We start from the raw sequence: 24728 nt of genomic DNA, 5'->3' as shown, positions 1-24728 counted from the left end.
AACATTATTATCTGGGTATTTCATCATTAAAAAAAATATATAAAAAATACAAATCTATACTAATAGTCTTGTTTATATATTCTTCTAATAGATAAAATCCTTAAGTGACTGACATACTGATTAATCACGATCCTGCTCAAACCACTCAACGTAAGAAGCTCAATTTTGGCATACAGGTTGATTTCAGGGTGTAGAGGTTCAATAAGAAGGGAGTTTTCGCAATTCCAGTTCCAAGAGGGTGAAACCACCCCTCAAATATTACAATATTTTTAATTTAAAAAACGGTCAAGTTTCCGAAAAAACGCTTAAACACGTATATTTTATTTTGTTTTTTTACATATTTTAAGATTTTTAAAAAATGTATACAGGGTGTTTCGAAAAATCTGGTCATTGATTAATCACGATTTTGCTTAAAGCGCTTGACGTAAAAAGCTGATTTTTGTAGAGGTTCGATAAGAAGGGATTTTTCGAAACTCGACTTCTAAGGGGGTGAAACTATCCCTCAAATATTAAAATACTTTTTATTTAAAAACCGGTGAGTTTTTCGGAAAAACTCTTAAACACGTATATTTTATTTTGTTATTTTACATATTTTAATATTTTTTATAAATTTATACAGGGTATTTCATAAAATATGACCATCGAGTAATCACGATTCTGCTTAAACTGCTTGACGTTTAAAGCTGATTTTTGGCAAACGGATTGATTGTGGGGTGTAGAGGTTCGATAAGGAGGGTTTTCTCGAATCTCAAATTCCAAGAGGGTGAAAACGCCCCTCAAATATTACAATATTTGTTATTTAAGAAACTTTAGTAACGTTAGTCTTTCGGGAAAACGCTTGGACAAGTATAATTTATTTAGTTTTTTTACATATTTTAAATTTTTGTCAAAATCATACAGGGTGTTCCTAAAGTTGGGTAATTTCTTAACCACGATTCTGCTTAAACTGCTTGACGTAAAAAGCTTATTTTTGGCAAACGGATTTTTCGAAAGTCAAATTCCAATGAGATGAAACTACCCCTCAAATATTACCAAGTTATATAATAATATCGCCATATTGTTTTTTCTCATGCAGACATAAATGTGAGATAATTTTATCCAGTTTGTATAATAATAATAATAATAATAATAAAAAAGGTTTATTGTTCCAAATCACATACAAAATACATAATATATAAATTATTTTGACAATTGGAACAAAAGGCACAGTCAGCTTCCTTCAAAGTCGAAGGTGCTGTTGAGGCCACGAAAAAAAAATATACAACAATATTACCAAACAAAAGGCAATAATAATATAATTTTGCACAAATCAATATCATACAAAACTAAAAAAAAAGACCGTACAAAAAGTATTATTACGACACAAAAAGCAACAATCTTTAATAAACTTAGAACTTTCTACTTAAAATAGCACAAGAGGATTAAAAAAAAATTAAAAATTATATCAATTCATTCCGGGAGCAGTTGATTCTTAATTTTTCTTTTGAAAGACAGGACAGACCTCGAAAAATCAGTAATTGTGAACTTATTTATTGACGTAGCAATTTGGTAGGAAAATGACTTTTTAAAGAATTCTTTTTTATGAGCGGGTATGGTTAGAAGATGTTGTCTGCGGATATTTAGGTTATGCACATCTGTACGAAATTGTAATTTGTTGTAAAGATAAGGTGGGCATTTATGTTTCAGAATTTTATAGAAAAAACATACCGAGTGCAAAAGACGACGTTCGGACATGTTAAGCCAATTAAGTTCTCTAAGTTTATGTGACACTCTTTGTCTTCTTCTTATTCCGCAGATCAATCTTACGCAAGAGTTCTGGATTTTTTGTACTCTGTTGTTATCTTTTGAGTCGAGAAATGGACCATATACATTATCTAGATAATTAAAATGAGATAGAACAAGCGTGTCACATAAGATTGTTTTAGTTTTTTGTGATAAAAAGTGCCGCTGTGAATATATTAGTTTTAATTTTGAAAAAGCTCTGGCCAAGCAGAGGGTGATATGTCCGTTAAATTTTAGTTTATTATCCATGACTAGACCAAGGTTTTTGCAAGACTTCTGAAATAAGATAAGATTATCACCTAATCTAGGTCTAACATGCTCCATAATCATATCCCGGTAACTCTCCGCGCAGAACAATAGAGCAGTTGATTTACTTGGATTTAAATCAAGCATATGATCCGAGGATACTTTCAATATTCTATCCAAATCAGAGTTAAGTTTTCTATGTGCAGCATCAGCTTGATTCTGATTAAAAGATATATAGATTTGTGTGTCATCGGCATACAGGTGATACCCACTGTACTTAAGACTCCCTACAAAATTTGAGGTATATATACTAAATAAGAGAGGACCCAAAATGCTACCCTGTGGGACTCCAGATGAAACACTCAATATCTCTGAATAGTTATTCTCCCAAACAACTCGTTGACATCTATCTGTCAAAAATGATTTTATAAACGATGAAGCTTCTACTGTAAAACCTATGTATTTTAAAATAAGTATTAAAAGTATGTGGTTAAGCACATCAAAGGCTTTACTATAATCGAGAAGTACTAGTACGGTAGCATTATTCTTATCCTGGGCTCTCACCACATCATCAACAACATCAGTCAAAGCACTGCCACAGCTATAACCAGCTCTGAACCCCGATTGTTTAATGGGCAAGATACTAGTAACTGAAAGATAGGATCGAATTTGGGTTTCCATTACTTTTTCTAATATTTTCGACAAAGTTGGTAATATTGAAATTGAACGTAAATGGCTGAATTCTGTGGGGTTACTTTTTTTTGGTAATGGTGTCACATTAGCAAGTTTCCAAGACTTTGGGAAATAAGATCTCTGAATACAAGAATTAATTATATCAGTTATATAAGGCACTATATGAGGACAACAAAAAGATATCAAAGAGATATTTAGATCATCGGATCCAAAGGCTTTAGATCTAATAGCCAGAATAATATGAGATATTAAATCTTCTGACACAGTAGAAAAAGAAAAAGAATTTTGAGGAAGTAAACTGTTGTTATTATAATAGTCTAAGATATCCTTTTTAGGAATATTACATGTTTTTGTTGTTTGGGTAAAATATCCATTAATTTCATTGACATTTTGTAGGTTTTCTGGAATATTACTAGTTTTGTTAGACAGTATATTAAGTCGTCTTAGCTCATTCCATTGTTCCTTGGCTGTGGAGGTTTGAAACTTATAGTTAAGGTATGCTTTTTTCTCTGATCTAATTGCTGATGTTGTTAAATTCCTCATTTGCTTGTAATAATTCCAATGTTCAGGATTTTTTGTTCGACGATAACGATTTAATGCCTGGTTTTTAAGCGTTTTCATATATTTTACATTGTCTGTTATCCACGGACTATATGCATATCTTTTACACTTGATTAATTTCATAGGCGCGTGACAGTCAAAAAGTCTTAGAATGAGATCAGTCAGAAATGTAACTTTTTCGTCAATATCATCCATACCAAAAATTAAATCCCAGGGAGCACTCTCAAGATCCGATTGAAAATTAGTTAAATTCATATTTTTAAAATTTCTATATTTAATAGGTGTTTGACTAGGCTTCCTTTCTATATATTTTAATACTACGTAAACCAGAAAATGGTCCGAGACACTTATATCCTTCACACCAGAATCCTGGACATATTCAGTGTTACAACAAATCACATCAATAAGTGTAGAACTAGTACATGAAATTCTAGTAGGAACAGAAATAATTTGCTCAAGATTAAAAGTTTTGATTACATTTTGAAATTGTATGGTTTGCGAGCTGTCATTATCTATTAAATTAATATTTATATCACCAAAACATATTATTTCGCTGTTTTGTGTAAAAAAATCAATAAGCATATCCTCTAGGTATGATATAAATTCATTATTATTTGCATTAGGCGGCCGATATACAGTGCCTATAATGAGAGTTTTTGCGCCACATTCAAGTTTAACCCAAAGATGCTCAACAACATCCACAGACTCGCCACGTAAAATATCATAAATGAATTGGTTCTTAATATACAAGCCAACACCACCCCCCCGTGAATGCCTGTCCTGTCTTACAAAATTGTATCCCGGAACATCTATAATTTCATTGTTAATATTAGGCGTCAACCACGTCTCTGAAATTCCGATCACAGAATAATCATTACTTAGAACATGGTCTTTAAACGTATCGAAATTATGCACCAGAGATCTAATATTTATATGTGCTCCGTTAAAAAAGGTCATTGTAACAATTTATTAAGAAACAAATTAATTAATCGCTATTCAACTACAATTACAGCCTAATAAACTTAATCCATTAATATAATATAAATATGTCTAACCAATTCTAAATCTAAAAGGTAATTAAAGTAATCTTCTTAATATTTAAAAAAAAAACAATTCTTGTAAACAACATTAAAAATAAAGACACATTTATCGACAACACTATGAGTCTTATCTCGGTATATGAATGACCAACAGAAAAACTATCATGGGCATCAAGTTGGATTTTGACCGCCAGCACCAATAGAATAAAATCTGTTGCTTACTTGAATTTATGTATGTTTCCTGGTTGATCTAGAAGTAGTTCTTGATCTTTTCGCTTCGGACAGAGGTGCTTTGGTTGGTGAGTTGCTATTATTTAGTTCCCTTTTTTTTGACTTTTCGTTTTCTATGGTTTGGAATTTAGCTGTAGATTTTTCTTTATTTTCAATACTTAAAGATGCCGGCACAAACACTTCTTCTGAGTCAGACGTTGGATTCGGTGATTGTGGCTTAGTGCTTAAACTTCTAGATTCTTCCTGCAAAATTACTTCGTTACTTGTTGCTTTCAGTTGATTTGTAGTGTAGATATCGCCATTTATTTGAAGTCTATTGTTTGACAATATTTTTGCTGAGTAATTCTTTGCTCTTGCCTGCCTTAAGTGTTCTTGTAAAATTTTTCTTTCCTGCCTGTCTTCATACGAAAGATCTTGTGCAATTGATATTTCGGTATTTTTTAATTTGTAGCAATTCCCAATTATCAAATTCTTCTTTAGATTTGTCACAAATTCTACTTTGATTGGTGGCCCGTTTTTTGATGATACGTTATTCAGAGTATAAATATTGTCTATATCGTTTTCAGTTATTTGGACATTTAAATACTTTTGAAGTAGATCGAGCGTGAACTGTAATATATTATTATTATCCTTGTTATATCTGGCTCCAAATATAATTAAATTTTTTCTTTTTATGAATCTCTCAAACTTAATTTGATTTTCCTCAATCTTCGTGCAGCGTTCTTCTAAAATCTCGATTTTGTGAGCTTGTTCATTAATTTTATTCAGGAGTTTTTCAGTTTCTTCCTTGAAATATTCTTTTAATTGACTGGTTACTGCCGCAGATGTTTCTTCGGAAGATTTTTTTATTGTTTCTAATATTGTGGTAAGATGTTCGTTTGATAAGTCAACCATTTTAAGAACAGGTTTTGATATTGGTGCAGACCTTCCACGACTTTGTAGCCCTCAATGTTGATATGATGTTGATATTAAACTTGACCTTGTATTTTAAGTTTTCTTCAATTATTTATCTTCATTTTCCACACAAGTTTCTGAATTTCACACTACACATTTACTATCACTTGTTCTGTAGAATGCATAATTATGAATATTTTCTCTTTACCCGTAACACTGAAATATGGTTATCTATACGGAGCACTGTTTTTCGAGTCTTTCGTGTTTCGATCACTTCTACTAAGTATGTTAATGGAAATTCTTGCTTTGCTTTATCATCACCATTACAAATGATTAATTCGACGCGAACGAAGTCGCTGGTACACGCTAGTTATATTATACAGGGTTGTTCCCCACATACGACACGGAGTATTGTAGCTAAACGATGAGATTTTTACAAATTGTAAGTTTGGGGTTCGTTGAAGGACTATTAGAGCTACAATTTAAAAATATTTTTACAAGATACAGAGTGTCCCAAATAAATAAAAAATATCAAAGTTGTATTTTTTTAAATGGAACACCCTGTATATTATTACATTTTTAGTTTCTACGATTAAAATAAAGGTAAATTTGATTAAGGTTTATTATACTTAAACATTACGTTTTTGAAATATTTTCAATTTTGTGAAATTGCAGTAAAAATTTTAAAGCTTTATTTCTCCAAGGGTATCAATGTTTTTAATACTAAATATTTAATGAAGTTTATTTATTGATCAGTTATTGTGTTGCAATAATAAAAATAATACTACTTTATAGAGAGTGTCTAAAAATTTATTTTAAATAATTATTAGCTTCAAACGGCAATAAGTTCTTTAATTTAAATAGAATGCCCTGTATATTTTAAGAGAATCAGATGCACAATTAAATTGTCTATCAAATTGTATTATACTATTTTTTACCTATCCCTTCAAGTTTTCGTAGAAAATGCATTTTCTTATAATTTAGATCTCATTTATCAATATATCCATGGAATATTGACATTTTAGATTGTTTTTAAAGCAACAAATGTACAAAATGTACAGACTAGTAATATTATCGTTTTTAGCAAAACGATAATATTACTAGCCCATTTGTATGCAAAAAGAAAACTATTCAAATCTTTATAAAAGAGTATACCATTAATTAAATATAACACCATTATTTCCGCCCATATACTAATTAATTACATACTTAATTGTGTTCGTTAATAAATTATTATAAATAAATGTGGATTTGAGTCAGAAATCAATATAATAATAAGTTATCAAATTAAAGTCTCTGTTGTTATAAATAAGCATTTATTAAAAAATGAAATATCATTTTTAAGGTGTTACTTTTTATCACACTGTCTAATGCCCATACAAAATTCAGTTTTTTAGTATTTGGAGCAATTATTATTAATCAATGCAAACAGTCAGTTAATGTAGTTTGAATACTGGATCATATTAATTGGTCCTCTTTAACAAATATTTGAACAGTTTTTTTTTATTTTTTAATGAAATAAACGAATTATATCGACAATATTAGTATCTGTACTCTTTAAAAATTTGATACATCTTTAAAAATAATCTAAAATGTCAATAGTCCATGGATATATTGATAAATAAGTTCTAAATTACAAGAAAATAAATTTTCTACGGAAACTTAAAGAGATAGGTAAAAAATGGTATAATATAATTTGATAGACATTTAAATTGTGCATCTGATTCTCGTAAAATATACAGTCTATTTAAATTAAACAAGTTATTACCGTTTGAAGCTAATAATTATTTAAAATAAATTTTTAGACACTCTGTATAAGGTAGTATTATTTTTATTATTGCAACACAATAACTGATCAGTAAATAAACTTCAGTAAATATTTAGTATTAAAAACTTTGATACCCTTGGAGAAATGAAGCCTTAAAATTTTACTGCAATTTCACAAAATTGAAAATATTTCAAAAACGGAAAGGTTTAAGTATAATAAACCTTAATCAAATTTACCTTTATTTTAATCGTAGAAACTAAAAATGTAATAATATACAGGGTGTTCCATTTAAAAAAATACAACTTTGATATTTTTTACTTATTTGGAACACTCTGTATCTTGTAAAATTATTTTTAAATTGTACCTCTAATAGTCCTTCATTGAACCCAAAACTTACAATTTGTAAAAATTTCATCGTTTAGCTACAATACTCCGTGTCGTATGTGGTGAACAACCCTGTATAATGGGTGGTGTATCGGCGTTGGAAGCATAGGGAATCGTATGCAAATTTAAACTGCCCAAATATTGGCTCCTCTGTTGATTTTGCAGCGAAGTCGTAATTAGGTCTATTAAAGGTCGGCGTATGCTGAATACATAGGTAAAATTTGAACAATTGTGGACAAGCTGTTTTTAACTAATTTAAGAAAAACTGCATTTATTTTTAAATTAAAACTTAACAGGTAACAATGCAAAACCAGCAAATGTCAACATACTTTAAGTTGTCAACCTACGATTGAATCCAATTTGCTCTGCTATATACGATACTATGTTATAATACTTACGGTTAGTGTGCCCGATATGTATGTTTGTAATTTAAAACTTCAAGTTAGTTGTTCAAATTAGACAAAAGCCTAAGGCTTAAGAAATATAATTTGATATTGACAAAATTATAAGTTAAGCATACCCAGACCTTTAGAAACCCTATTTACGACTTTCTTATAAAATCAACAGGGGAGCCAATATTTGGACAGTCTAAAATTTCCATGAGATTTCTTATGTTTCCAAAGCCGTGCGCCGGCGCCGATGCACCACACGGTATATTTTTCTGTAAAATATTAATGGATTTGAATTAAAATGGAAACTAGCTTCTCACTGGCGCTTGAAAGAAAAATAGCAGCAAAATAGCTGCTTTGGTGAAAATCTCCAATGCTTAAACTTCTGTTTAAATTAGATGTTTTCTCTGTTTCTTAATTATTTCTATATGTACGAGTAGAGTATAAAATTTAAATTTGGATGAACCCAAGTTAGGACTAGTGAAAACATTGAAACTTTAGAACTTGAAAAAACATCTAGAAATAATTAAAATAGAATTTTGAAGACTCCATATTCAAGTTCAAAAGAAACAGATTCCGAGAAATTTAATTTGAAAAAATTAATTAAAAATATCTCTCTATATTTAGATGAACACTCAAGATAAAATGAAGAAATAATGAAAATAAAATTTTGGTGACTCAATATGGTTCAGGTTCAAAGAAAACAAATTGCAAGTAATTTAATTTGAAAAAATTAATTATAAATATCAATATTTTCCAAAAGGCTAGATGTTTTGGTTCTAACAATATTACTTAGAAAATAATGTCTATAGATATCTTTGTAGCGAGTTCATTTCTTGAAAATAATTTTAAGGCAGAATACATACCATGATGGTTAATACATAATATATATATAGTACCTATATAACTTATAATTCCATACGTACGAGGCGTTTCAAAAGAAATAAGAAAGATAGTATACACAATACATATCACGAACATCCTTCAAAACACAAAATGCACTACCATTAATCCATTTTGACACAAACTAAACCAATGAACACTAAACAACAAACAAAATACTATGTGAATGTGAGAAATATTTAATGTCAAATATCTAGACCGTTAAAAGTTCGAATTATTATTAATTATTTTTGGTTTACGTCAATAAGTAATTATAGTAGTAATTGTAAATTTGAAGTTTTATGCTTTTTTAACATTTATGTTTGTTTAATGTCATTTTAAATTGTCTATAAGTGTTCTTGAATAATTGTATTTAGATATTTTAATACTTTTTCTTATTTTTTTTGTGTTTTTTTGCTTCTGACGATTGGAGGAGATATACTTCCTAAAACTTTAAGCATTTTTGTCGCATAGCCATTTTTTTTACTAGTAAAAAATCACTGACAAGCTGGTCCGTTTGGATTATTTAACACAGTGGTGTGTACAAAAGTAACTTTTATTTTGTAGATTTTTCTCTTTCAATGGTCAAAAATTACAGATTTTTTTTGAAAAATTAACGCATAGGTATAACAAAATTAAATCCGATTGAAAAATTATGACAGGACTTGAATTACTATACAATGTATGTTTAATAATATAAAATTGGCTCAAAACTAAAAAAAAAAATGTCGAATAAATTTAAAAAACGAGCGCAATCTAAATATTATAAAATCTTCGTTCAGTTAAAAAAGTAAAAAGAGAAATTTGGAAATTCATCTCATAAAAATTCGTTTAAGCCGGCTCCCTTCCACAAACACGGTTTTGCTTTTAAATTCTATTCACCGTTTTCGGCTTTTTAAATGCAAGACACTTGGCTCATTACTATTAAAATAAAAAAGCAATTTTGACCCAAAACGATAATTTTTATAAAGATCCTTTTTTAAATAGATGATATAGCTATAAAGTTTTGAGTTTTCAAGTAATGTAGTTTTTCTATTGGCCTTGTTCTTATCAGGGTATTTGTTGATATTGCTCTAATTTCTGTAATTTATTACTAGTTGAGATGGCCCGCTTATTTAAAAATAAACATAATAATAATAGCTCCCGTATATAGCGTTTAACGCCTTGGGAGTAGCAAGGTACATCTTGCCAGACTAGAGCTGTTCGGTATACAAAAAAGGTAATGTGGCTAGCACTACGCTTCAACCGCCTATTATTACCTCAGGATTGTGAATCCCAAGTACTCATTTAAGGCTGAGTCGACCTAGGTACCCAAACTATTTTTATTTTAATAAAAATAGTCGGCTCATGAAATGCCGGGTGTGGGATTCGAACCCACTACCTTGATTCCTTGAGACGAGAGCTGGTACCTCTACGCCACCGGGCACCATTAAAAATAAAAAATAAAAAATAAAATTAAACATATTTCTCTAAATTCAAACATTCAGTTTTAAGACACTTTGTATACCTAATTATTGCTTTTTAAAATATTTATACAAAAACTAGGGAGAGAGAAATCAGACAACGAACAGAACTGATAGGTGTTAGGTAATAGCTTTTATACTACCGGTCGAGACGTATTGATGTTGGTTTGTAAATTTTGGTTATTTTGACAAAATATGTTATTAAATTGTTTCCTCATTATTTAACTAGGTTTAATAGAATCGATTTATGCTGTGATATATAATTTCAGTTTAAAAGTCCAATCGTCCATTCGTGCCGACGTGTTTGGTTCAGTGTGACAATAAAGGCATTGTTGAATGTACTAACATTTTTCGACTCTGACTGGGCGAATATCTTAGCTCACGAAAAAGAAAACAAAACAATAAATAGAATAACTCATAGAATAAATCATAATCTAAAGATATTTGCACCAAACCTTCAACTTTAGCTTCGAGACTCGCGAGCAAGAGACCTTAGTACATGCGGGTGGGGACCTGCTAAACTAACAAAAAACTCTTTAGTTTTGAATGTGTTAAATTACAAACCTTGGTATGAGGACATTTTTTGTATTATTATTGTTTCTCTTTTATTGAAGTTCAGAACAGCATAGCTGGATTCTTTGGAATAGGATCAATGCTTTCTCTGCCGTGCTCTTTTACTTGCGAATTTCAGGAATTTCAGTATACAATAAGTAGGGCTATTTACAAATTTTGAGTTTTATTTACATAAGCTATTCTGCCCAAATTTTTTAATATTGCTTCTGCCGCGATTTTTTGTTATACAGTTGGCTAAAATTTCTCTTTAACTTTGTTGAACGAACTTGGGTTGTTTTACTACATAGGATTGGTATTTAATAATGCTGTGCTTAAAAACAATATCTATAATGAATGATAGAATAATTCTTGAAATCATTGATGCAATTTCTATTACTGTTAGTTTAGTTATAATATAGAATGATGTGTTAATTTTTTTTGTTTGATGTATTTAATTATCGATTTAATATATTTCCTATTGGATTATAAAAATATGTATTTCTTTTGTTCTAGGTATAGGCGTGTACATTTCTCGCGTTGAAGAAGGCAGTGTTGCTGAAAGAGCTGGCCTAAGACCTGGCGATTCTATTCTGGAAGTGAACGGTACTCCTTTTACTGGGATATCACACGAGGAAGCACTGAAGGTAATTGATGCTGATATTTTAAGAATCATATAAAGTTTATATCTTACCATATATAAAGCATACATGTATGAAGATCGTAAATGAATGAGTAGATACAAAACATTCAAGAGATCTTTTTCGTTGAAAAATAAGAGGGATTTTTGTATAACATGCTATGTTTTGGTTTTTCCCTCCTACAAGTTAACCAACAAGCATTTTTGTGTGTTGACATGAGCCAAAAAATAAAAAGTTCAGGGAAAAATTTGTTCACGAAATTATCGCAGAGAATGTTTTAAAGTGAAGCGAAAAAAACAATCCTCGATTAACGCAGTATTATAAGCTTATAATTGTATTATAAGCGAAATACTAAAGTTTGGTTTGGTTAGGTTAGGTTACTATGCGAAAAACTCTTCGAAACAGGTAAAGGTCACGTTTCATCGTCCAACTTTGTCGCATTTCGGTTTATTTCCAGTTGTCTTGATCCACTTCGGTGTGCCACGACCTATTTTCGATTCTTAAAAGCGCCTGAAAACTACTCGTGAGGAATGCGTGGTGTTTTTTTTGGCGTTTCTTGTTGCCTCGTTCAATATTGTTTCGTTTTGAGATGTTTCCAAAACGTGGCGGTATCTGTACCCAAGGCAAAGGACTTTTTTTCATAAATCTCAGTGAAATAAGTAAGCCTAGATGTTTACGTAGCAACCCATATTAGAAAATGATTAAAACTAAAGTCTTGTGTAACCTTTGAGGAATAACTGTTTTCATATCGGCTTTATCATGTTTACTTATTTTTCTGAAGCCACCACAACGTTTAAACTTGATTTCTTCATGCTATTTCACAAAATAGTACGATAAATATAAGCCCGTGTTATAAAAATTAGTTCCCACGTTTCCTGGAATAAAACAAACAACCAATCACATCGGGTCTCGATCTATTTCAGGAAACGTGGAAACTAATTTTTATAACACGGGCTTATATTTATCGTACTATTTCCAGAAATATTTTGCGAAATATTTCCAGAAATATTTTGTAAAACATTTCGCAAAACAAAACAAAAAACATTTCGCGGATAGTGTAGAGGCTGTTTAACATTTAAAAGACCAAACATTTTTCAGATGCGCTTTTTTTCTGCATCCGAGTATTACTTAAATATCTTGTTGAACTCTAAAGTTATCAAATAATTGGTATAGTCTGTGAAACGAATAACTTTGAATTTGACAGTTCCCGCGGGCTTTTCTAGTGTTATTAATTTTATTAGTTTAGCAACTTGCGGCCATGCTGACGGAATGCCGTCTCTAATAGAACAGCCTCGGAGCGAGATTTATGACGTCACGCTAACATAATTATTTCGTATATTTGACTATGACTAAAATCTTACTCCATAGTCAATGTAGATAGTTTTAGTGTTAAGAATAATAATTTTAAAAAATATGTGGCCATCTTTTGACAAGTTTATATTAGTTTATTAATTGCAGTAAACATTATGTGGTGTGTGGTGTGAATATTTTATATGTAATTTTTTGGATTATATTCGACACTATTTTTTTCATATGACACAAGACTGATGAAGGTTATAATATTAGCCGAAACATTTTTTTTAAACGAAAAAAAATAATGAAAAACCAAATGAAAACTTAATCAGCGTTTTTCCCGAACCTAAATCCCAAGAAAATAAAAATTTTTAGAATAATTTTATATATGAAATGACAGCGGTCTTTATTTTATAGCCAGCTCTGACGCCTTTTTTCTATGATATGGTATTATTTGCAAATATAATTTTTCGAACATTGATACTTGCAATGCAAATAATAATACATCACTATTAGTAGAATGTTTTTGTTTGTTTTTTGTTAAATTAGAATGTTTTTTGTTAAATTAGATCGATTTTCAAACCCCGAAATTTACAATATAGGTATTTTACATTTTATCCATTATCTTCTGTCCCTATTCATTATTTGTATATTGTAAAACATTTGCTGCATTTGTTGGGTTCATAATTTATTTGCCAAAGTATTTATTACTATAAACAGGTATATATATAGTATTAATTAACTGTATATTATGTATATTTCATGTAAATTATATCATTTTTAAAATACAAACAAAAAATACGAGTAATAATTAATATAGAGCTGCTGGCACGTATACGTAGACGTAAAGCATCTTATACATATAAAAATATAAGAAATGCGCGTGCGTACGTAAACGTTTACGTGTTTCTAGTCTGTGCCGTTGTTCTCTAATGTGTTTTCCATGTATTCTACAACATATTTATTTAGTAGTATCTAACTAGCGTGACGTCATAAATCTAGCTCCGAGGCTGTTCTTTTAGAGACGGCAATGTCTGATATTTAGAAATGTCACAAGCTGATGACATTTTAATATTGACAATTATAACATTTCGTGTTGATTTTTGCAAGAAGAGGAAGAACTGTCACTTGTTTTATTATTTTCCTTTTCTATTTCACGAAAGTAAAAAGAGTTACCTATCTGATTCGTTCAGGCGCTCAATTTAAAGAATATCAGTAACTTTTTTGATAGAGGGATTTTATATTTGCCACGTTGGTAAAAAATAACGGTCAAAATTCAAAGTTATTCATTTTATAGACTAAATAATGAATTGATACTATATTGTAATGATAGAATAAAGTATGTACATATTTTAAAAATATCAAAATATGGTGAACTTTCTTGTGTGTTTCTACTATAAAGAAACTAAAGACAGTATGCGGCTTTTATTAAAAATAATCGTTGCAGAAACAAAGAATAACTGGAAAATATAGTGTACCTTTTCTTGTACCTTTTTTATTCAAAGTAATATAAAAGGCCGGCTGTTCCGCTTTATATACAAACGTATGCATTTCAATATTGTTGGCTTGGTTTCTTTATATTATACAATACTATGTAGCGTCTCTATTCCGTCATTTTATTAGGCTTATTTTAAGTTTCCGTGTATATTTTTCATCAAAATATTCCATTTATAAAATATGTCAATGTTCTTTATGAACTGAATTTAAACAATAAAACAGAATGTCTTTTTGTTGTATGAACTTATATGTGAAAAACTTATGTGGTTAATTATTGTAGTCTTCCAATGAGGGGCAATATGAGAGTGACAGTTGGCTGTCTGACGATTTAATCCAAAAAAAAAATTCAGTGGCGGCGCTTGTTTAAATAATCCGGGGATCTGTAAACTCAGAAAAACAAGTTGTTATTCACCTACCCCTAAAAAGATAACTTTTTGACCTCTATCGAATCTATCGAATAGTCAATCTAAGGCTGGAGAATAAAGGATCTTGTATTATTAAACAATTAAAACCCCGTCTACTAAAATATATTCTTTCTAAATAATACGACGCGGATAATAATTGGAATTGTGAAATACACGGATTATATGTGCATACGACCCAGCTGTAATAGTAAGGAAGCCTAAAAATGCGTCCAGACTTGAGCATTTTAGCCCGAACGAACAGAACGAACCGAGCGCACAGGAACAAGCAGAGCGAATAGGCCGAACAAAAGCATTGCTTTTGCGCGAATGACAAAAAGGGATATATTTTGTTTCTTTTTCTACTGATCTAAGCCACACTTTTCCAATTTGATACCGGTAAATCATCAGCTGTTTATTATTATTCCTGAACTTTACTGAACTTCACTATATTTGTGATTTTAGATCTTTATTGCGACAGATGAGAAAGTAGTTTGTGATAAAAAAAACATAATTTTCATAAACCGAGTTAATGATTTGTGAAAATATTGTTAAAATTAAATTGTTTTAAATTGTTTCAGGTACCTACGTACTTTATTACAATATTTACCAGTTTTGTATTACAATAATTTTTGTAAATACTTCTATTTCTATGAATATTTAAGTTACTTTTACTCTTAATTTTTTTGAAAAATAATGTACCTACCTATAAAACTATTTCGAGGAAATTTTTTCAAGGAAAGTATTTCAAAGTAGGTTATTTATACAGGGTGTTCCAGAAATTAGTGCAAGTATTTTAACTGGTAGTATAGTTCACCCCAATAACACGCCTATGAGTTTTTTTCGCGAAAAGAATAATTGAAAATTCGAATTTTTTTTGATTTTTTTTTGGATTTTTTTTAGTTTTAAATTAAAAACCATAATTTCTTGATAATATGGAAACATATAGTCTAAGAACTACTAAAGTATTTTAAGACGTCTGGCTCTTTGATATATCTTTTACTATGCTCTCTGGAACAGCATGCGGCCCGTCTGACTGCCGATACCCGTTGCGTTTACTACTGCGCATCGGAAGAAGATCCTATATTTTTTATTAATTTAGTCCTATAAATTCTAGTATTGAATATAAATCGAAAATGTCTCCATAGCGCAGTGCGTAGAGTTTACGACCACGACCCGAAGATTCAGAGTTCAAATCCGGGTCAGGTCAAAGACTTTTTTATTTTATTTTCATTTATATTCTGATAGTAAAGTATTAAATAATTCTGGTAATTAAAAAAAACAAATATTTAATACTTTACTCTCAGAATATAAATGAAAATAAAAAAGTCTTTGACCTGACGCGGATTTGAACTCTGAATCTTCGGTTCGTGGTCGGAAGCTCTACGCACTGCGCTATTGAGACATGTTCGATTTATATTCAATACTAGAATTTAAAGGAATAACTATATAGGATCTTCTTTCAATCGCAGTAGAGAACGCAACGTTTACCGGCAGCCAGACGGGCCGCATGCTGTTCTAGAGAGCATAGTAAAAGATGTATCAAAGAGCCAGACGTCTTAAAATACTTGTTTTTCCGACGTTGCTAGCTCTCGTACTAATAGGTATTAGATTAAATTTACTTAATATGGAAACATAGATATTAGAAAGAAAATCCAGAAAAGATCCAGTGGTTCTCAAAATTTTAGCAAAAAATCATTTTTTGGAAATTTTCAAAGTAAAATAACTCCGTTATTTTAGATTTATTTGAAAAAAGATAAAGAGAAAATATGCTTCTTTCTACCACCTTTTAAAATACTTGCACATATTTCTGGGACACTTTGTATTAGCTTAATAAATTATTACCGCTTAATAAATTCTTTCTTCAGAATTGAAATATTTATTAATAAATACCTATCTTATAGTTTGAATTTATTTTATCTGTATTGGTAAAATATGTGATGGAATCATTTGACATTACAATATTTTAACCCCTTTTTATATAATACCCATCCTTTATTGATTATTTTCTTTGTTCCCAGAGTAGTAGTCAGTCAGCGACAATCACCTGTAAGAAAGTAAGTTTTTAAACTGATTTCTGCAAATCTGTTTGTTTCTGATTGTTTTGTATCTACATTTCAAACAACGCGTTCGGTTCCGCTCGGGGACAGGTCCAGACTTAGCAAATTCTGCTCTGCGTGTCGTTCTGTTCGTTCAGGCTAAAATGCTCAAGTCTGGGCGCACCTTAAGATGGCTAAATGGGGATTTACTCGAACGACGCGACGTGAGGACCTATTGTATTGTGAAAATTAGATGCTAAAAAGAAAAAAAAAAGTTATATAATGCTTGCTCTTTTACTGCTGAAGGGAGCGTGCACAGTGTACAGGTTTTCAAAAATGTAAAAACACTGTGTGTGCACTATGTGCGCATATCTGAAGTGAAACTTCTTCTTACTTACGTCTGTCTGTCTGTCCGTCTGAATAATTCATTCGGGTACCTCTATCCACGTGCCCAGTTTGGTTCCAATCGACCCATAATTAAAAGAAAAATCCTGATGATTTCGTCCATTTAGAGGTATCGATTTGAAACGTCGATGGCGTCATCTTGTGCCCGTTTCCAATTATGTCAAAATCAGTCCACATGTTTCTTCAATATCAAATCCTTAGCCCCACCCTGATGAAGATGTAAACGAAATGTCGTATCGAACTTTGCAGGGTGGGACCGTGTGCACAGTCGCTCACAGCCTACCTACAAAATTTGGTCGCAATTGAACGACATCAAATTTTAACGTTTCTTATGGTGCGTTTAGACTTGAGCACGCACGAGCTGAGCGTGGCATTCGTTCGCGCTCTCGGCTCCGTTTAAATTAAAAACTTATTTTTCGACGAATGAAGTGATCCATTTGTGCGCGCACAGCAGAGTTGTGTTGGCGAAAATAATGGACGACCAGGAAATAGTCGAGGCTGCAGTCATTGTTATGCACAGCTTAATTATTAAAATGGAGAAAAATCGAAAACATCGTCGCTGGTGGCAAACCCAAATTTTTAGAAATTGATATAATTTACTGCAAGAACTTAGTGTCTGAGGAGGGCTATGATCAGTTCAAAAACTTTACAAGAATGACCAGGCCCAACTTTGAATTTTTACAAAATTTAATAACACTAAAAATTACGAACAAAAGATACAAATTTTAGAATAGCAATTTCATTAATATCGACATATTCAATATTAATTTTATTTACAAGGTCTTGCCATGCGTTTTTTTTTTTCATAATACAAAAAATGTTTAACATCCCATAATATAGGCAACTTTTCATATTCTTCAATTAATAATAACGAAGATTCATTGATCCACTCCATAATTTTAATAAAGAAAACGAAAAAAAATCACACACGCACGCACGAACGCAGACAAGACACATTGCCGGTGCAAACTGAGCGTTCGCGCACACATAAAATCCCTTTGAGCACGGACCAAAAACCGACACCAGACGGCTCACGTTCGCGGCTGCTCGCGCACAGACAGATTCAGAGTGAGCGCACAGCCGTTTACACTTGAGCATTCGCGGAGGATCAGTGCGTGCGTGCTCAAGTCTAAACGCACCGTTAGATTAAAACTAACTGTTAGTGACACCTATTGTACACGGTCAAGTTGGCCTTGGTCCAATCTATTAAATCATTTAAATCGGACTTGGTTTGATTCATTCATTGATCATGTAGTTTCGAAGTGCACGAAACGTTGTCAAAATATCGTGAAAATATGGGGCTCTTCGAGACAGGTAGGTATATTCATGGGTATGTTCTGCATATAACCGCTACGTGCATATAAGTTCGTTTGTCTATATTCTGTACGTATATATAAGTTTCGTATCTATTTAGATAGATTGTATGACTATGTTTTTTTTAAATGTAATGTACACTTTTTTAATTTGAGTCGTTTTATATTTTTTATGTCTTTTTGGTTGTATCCAACATTTCTATATTTTTTGGATTTTTTATACCGAGTTGGACCCGAATAAATAATAAATAGGTCCAGAACCATTCTATGACACTGCAAAGAGACAGACAGACAAGAACGAAGAGAGTGGGCATCTTTATTGTTTCATTTTCTTTTTAATGAAAGTAGGTATTGGATATTTTATGGGTATTAGCCCAATTTTATACTTTACGAACCACCACTGGTACAATTTTACAAACTTTAGTTTTTCATAATCTCAAAATCCATCAAAAATCTGTAAATATACTTTCAAGTCATATTTCTATAGCAGGATATTTGAAGGTATTTTCTGTGACGAAAAATCTAAAGATATAATAATCGTATCTGGCTCTTCAGGGGTCACCATTAATCTTAGATGGAAATCAAAAGGCGACAGCTCACTCCCACACACGTAACTTTTCCATTCTGTCTTTCATGTGAAGGTCGTTATACACCCACACATTTATTTCGGCTCCTCCCAAGCCAAATAAAAATAAAACGACCGGAGAGAGTGTCGGAAATTACCTTTCAGCCTTTTCCTACGGCTTTTTTTAGCTTCTTGATGAGTATATTTTTTTGTTACTGTATCAAGAAGAATAATGAAAAGTAGTTCAGGTTGTTTAGCTGTCTAATTTGATTTTTTATGATGGTTTTTATGTTAACGAGAGTTCTCACCTGTCAGTCTTTCTGAAGCAGTCTAACTGATTCAGTGTTACTGAATGAATAATGAACGTGAGAACAGCAATAAGTCAAGTATGTAATAAAAAAAATATTTTTTGAAGTGAAACTTCTTTACGTGTTCTGGGTGTAAAAATTCAAGGCTGTGATACACGAGCTAGCGAGAGGGCTTAGAAATACGTAGTGGCGCCACGTATTTTATTTTACGCATATAAAACTATTTGTTACACATAAAAAAAACATTTTTTACGCCTAAAAATATGATTTTCTAGTTTATTACTTTTTCATCATTCTTTTTTTCATTCAACATTTCAAATAGCTTTAATTTAATAATTGCACAATTTAATAGACGCAATTTAGTAAGAAGTTTCACTTCAAATATGCGTACATAATTTTTTTATAAATTAAAAAAGGAACAACTTTAGATTTATATACAGGGTTGTTCACCACATACGACACGGAGTATTGTAGCTAAATGATTAGATTTTTACAAATTGTAAGTTTGGGGGTTCGTTGAAGGACTATTAGAGCTACAATTTAAAAATATTTTTACAAGATACAGAGTGTCCCAAATAAGTAAAAAATATAGTTGTATTTTTTTAAATAGAACACCCTGTATATTATTCTATTTTTGGATTCTACGATTGAAATAAAGGTAAATTTGATTAAGGTTTATCACACTTAAACCTTACCGTTTTTGAAATATTTTCAATTTTATGAAATTGCAGTAAAAAATTTAACGCTTCATTTCTCCAAGGGTATCAAAGATTTTAATACTAAATATTTACTGAAGATTATTTATTGATCAGATATCATGTAGCAATAATAAAAATTTTACTATCTTATACAGAGTGTCCAAAAATTTATATTAAATAGTTACTAGCTTTAAACGGCAATAACTTGTTTAATTTAAATGGAACACTCTGTATATTTTAGATGAATCACAATTTAGATTAGATAGATTAGATTCTTAGAGGCGGCTTTCGGTCTGATCCACTGCGACCTCCTCAGATCTATTGTGATCCTCTTCTGATCCTTAGATTACATTCTCCAGTCCTATCCTTTTCACAAAGTTTAGCAATTTGGAGACTGAACCCTCCATGTAGCTCCTTGGCAATGGCCTATCATTGCCTATTACCGGGAACCGCACATTTGCCAGGCTGTCACACCGACATAAAATGTGTTCTGACGTTTCTTCTTCAGATTGGCAGAACCTACACATAGCTTCGGCTGTCAATCCCATCGGCTTTAGATGTCTATTTAGCTTACAATGCCCTGTTAGTAGACCTACTACAGCTTTGACTGTCTTTCTGTCCTTGCTTATCAAGTCTACCGTGAATTTTGGCGAATGTTCTACAATGAACCTTTTCGCCTGTCTCTGCCCTGGTGAGTTTCTCCACCATTCTAGAGATTTGTTGGCCACCGAACGTGGCCATTCTCGTGACCGCCTTTGCAACGCCGCAGAAGGGTTCTGGGCCTATGAATGGCATCGATGAGCCTTGCTTGGCCCTTTCATTTGCCTTTTCGTTACCCTTGTGACCCTCGTGCCCTGGCACCCAGGCCAACGTAAGAGTGCTACGTTCGCCCAAAATATTCAGAGCACGCACACAGTCCCACACTAGTCTAGAATTGACCTCCGCGGAGCTGAGTGCCTTTAGCGCCGCTTGGCTGTCTGTGAAGATGGCCACAGAACGATTTGTTCTTTGGTGCCTTATTATTTCTTCTACACAATAATGGATTGCCGTTATTTCTGCCTGGAAAATTGTGACATCCTTGGATAGGCTTACGTGGAAGGATCTCCCTTGTTTCGGCCCTACTATCCCAGCTCCTACGCCTTCTGACGTTTTTGAGCCGTCTGTATACCAGGTTGCCTTAGCTTGAATGGGTACACCTTTACTCCAGTCTTCCCTTCCTGGTATGGTTATATTAAATTTGTTGTTGAAGCTATACCTAGTAGCTGTTGCATCAATTGGTAATCCCAATACTTTGTCTGCTTTTAGCTCTTCGATTAGCTTCTGGTGTGCAGCACTATGCGTTTGGCTTATGTGCTGCTGACCGTGAATTAACCTGTGCATGACAGATCTGGCTTCGCCTTGTATGAAAATATGTAGTGGTGGTGTATGCACAATTTAATGATCTATCAAAGTTTATTATACCATTCTTTACCTATCTCTTCAAGTTTTCGTAAAAAATGCATTTTCTTATAATTTAGACCTCATTTATCACTATACCCATGGAATATTGACATTTTACATCACAAAATAAAATAAAATTTAAGTTAATCACAAAAAAAACTATTTTTAAAAAGTTTTAATATCCTGTAACTGAAACCAAACAAAACTATGCATTTCCATACCTATGTTTATAGGAACTTTTTTACATATTTTTTGATAAGGAATCAATGAGTACCTACTTATTTAAAACTTTCGCAAATTAATGATATTAAATTTTTTAAAGGTTGCTACTAGACTTGGATCAAGGCAAATTAATAAAATTGCCTTTATCTGATCAAGGAGGCCGAAATCGACAAAATATCAAGAGACAGATTTTAATCGGCATTAAACTGTTGATACTATTTCGCTAACAAAAAAAAAGTCAGTGGCGTACATGCTTTTTTTAGAAAAATGTTCCAGTGATAACCCATATGGACGTGTCCCTGATCCTTTAAAATATGTCGCATTTATAGTAAATTTTAATTAACGATTGGAAGAAAATCATAAAAAATCGAAAAAATATTAAGACTTTAACACCCTGTAGTTACGAAACACAGCAGAATTGGACATACCTATATTGGTATAAGAAATCAATCTTAGTTAAGTGAGGAATCTCCCTACGAGAGATGGCACATGTTTTTTGAAACGCCCTGTATATAAAATAAAGTTTTTTTTAAAACTTGGCTAGGAAACCATATTTTAGCCATTTATTACTTTAAATATCAAATTTGACAGATATCCAAGAGCGATCTCTTAATATCATTTTTAATTCAAACCAAAATCTATAGCGAAACAAAATAAAACACTAAATCACCACAATACACCAAAACACTATTTTTTACTTCTACACTGGACGCGCGTTTCGCTAACTATGTTTAAATTACAGTATTTTGAGTTTTAATCATCTGCTAATGATGCTAACATGGTTAGCGAAACGCGCGTCCAGTGTAAAAGTAAATAGAGTTTTGGTGTAATTGTGGTGATTTAGTGTTTTATTTTGCTATGTAACACCAAAGGTTCCAACCCCCAACTGTAATCTATGACAATAAATCAAAAAAAATTCTATATGATGCTAACAATGTTATTTAATTTTTCTTTTCCATTTCAAGATGTGTTTCATATAATTTTATTATCAAACATTTAAATTATTTTTCATTTCTATTTGAATAAAAAAAATACTTCTACAAAAAAAAATCATTTCTACAGATTACTTAAAGAAATATCTAACAGAGAGTCAGGAAGACCAATTCTCTTTCAATTTTTTTTCTTTACAAAATCCACTCGGAAATCCACAATTTTCGAGCTCAATGCCGAGGTCATCATTAAGCTCACTATTTCATATGTTATCCACCTATAATACAGTTTCGTCTATGTACAAATGGCAAAGCTTTCGTGAAATCTTTCGTTTTCTGAAATCTTTTTCGTTTTTCTTAACAAAATAACGAGTCGGATTGCTAGGAAATATAAATCGTCTAATATTACTGCACCACAGACTGCACAATGTAATAGAATATATTTTTTGATCTTTATTATGACAATTATATAACATAGGTTAATGGTTTCTTGAAAAAAAAGAGAAATCTAAATTATAATAAGTATTTTTTTTAAATCCCCTGTGAAAAAAGAATTCAAACGAATACTAGCTTGACTACCTAAGTGGCTTTTTACGCGTAAAACAAACTTGCCTAGATAATAAAACAAACTTGAAGTTTTAGTAGGTATATCACCCCCTTCTTTTTTTGTTGGAATAGGCAAATATTTACTTCTTGATAAACATAATGTGAAACACGATAAGGGCTTTTTTTGGCGTTCCCTGTTGTCTCGTTCAATTTCGTTTCTTTTTGAACTGTTTCTAAAACGTGGCGGTATACCCGAGGCAAACGACTTTTTTTATATAAATCTCAGTGAAATAAGTAAATCTAGACGTTCCTAAAATATCTATTGTTACGATGATATTTCGTTAATTACATCTCGTTTTTTATGTTGTTATATTCCACAAGATTAATATTTGAACATGATTTTATAATATATAGAGTAGATATTTAAAATAAGAAATAATTAGAGAATTTTTTAAATAGTTTAACACCGTAAAAGTATAACCTATAAAAGGAGGACCGCCAGAACAGTTAGTTACTGTTGTACTGCAGTTTACGATTTTAAGTTTTGGAAATATATTTTTTACTATATTGTAATTAATAATATTAGATAATGATAAAAACTAAATATTCTTGTACAACCTTAGAGGAGTAGCCAATTTAATCTACTATCGGTAACTGTTTTTAAATGCACTGCTTTTAATTTTGCATATCGGTTTAATATAGTGATATTCATTACATTCCATTACAAACCAATGATATTTATTCATAATCCATGTTTACTTACTTTTCTGAAGCCACCACAATGTTTGACTTTCATTGTTTCTCGAAATAGTAGGATAAATATAAGCGCGAGTTATAAAAATTTTGTCGAAACTGATTAAAACATTTCCCGACATAGACCGAGACATGCCGTGATTGGTTGTTTGTTTTTTGAAACAATTCGGGCATAGTGTAGTGGGTCTTTTACGATTGTTTTAAGTCTTTGATCTAAAACTATACATAATGTATGGCAATACAGCCATTCTTTTATGAGATAATAACATTTTTTTGGTTTCTTTTAAAAAAATAAAATACTCCACTAAAAAATTTGATTGACTACCTATCTAAACATTAATTTGTTTTGCTTTTATTTTGAACAATTATCAAATTATTGTTAATACAATAATTTTAAAAAAGTCAACACTGAATGTAAATAATGTTTATGCACGACAAAAGTTAATTTGAAACATGTATAAAAATTATGTTGTGCTTTTCTAGGGAATTTTAATTTAATTTGTGCATTGCTTAAACATACATATGGAGGTAATTAAAAGCACACTGTTTTTACGCTGTAAATGTATTTTAACATTTGCGTAAGTTTACCCAGTGTGTTATACCCATTTAATAAAAGCTTATAAAATCATTTTTCAAAAATATTTCTATTATTTTTTTTCACAACATTCGTGTCAAGCGATTTAATAATTAGTATGGTCCTCTCGGTATTATCTATACTTATAATAACCTATAGAATATTTAGTATATCTTCAAACTAATTATAAAAAGCAAAATAAAATACTATTTCACCGCAATA

General features: G+C 31.2%; 1 protein-coding gene across 1 annotated transcript in view; it reads left to right on the top strand.

Moving 5' to 3' along the window:
* Positions 1-24728, top strand: part of LOC115889573 (whirlin) — a 331512-nt gene that overhangs the window by 21891 nt on the left and 284893 nt on the right. Inside the window, exon 3 of the mRNA XM_030909626.1 lies at positions 11399-11529. Within this exon, the coding sequence (XP_030765486.1) occupies positions 11399-11529 (131 nt within the window). The remainder of the gene's footprint in view (positions 1-11398; positions 11530-24728) is intronic.

The sequence above is a fragment of the Sitophilus oryzae genome, unplaced genomic scaffold, assembly GCF_002938485.1.
Source record: "Sitophilus oryzae breed Bouriz unplaced genomic scaffold, Soryzae_2.0 scaffold_815_pilon_pilon, whole genome shotgun sequence".
Lineage (NCBI taxonomy): Eukaryota > Metazoa > Arthropoda > Insecta > Coleoptera > Curculionidae > Sitophilus > Sitophilus oryzae.
The sequence above is the reverse complement of the archived record's forward strand: the minus strand, read 5'-3'. Positions and strand labels throughout refer to the sequence as shown.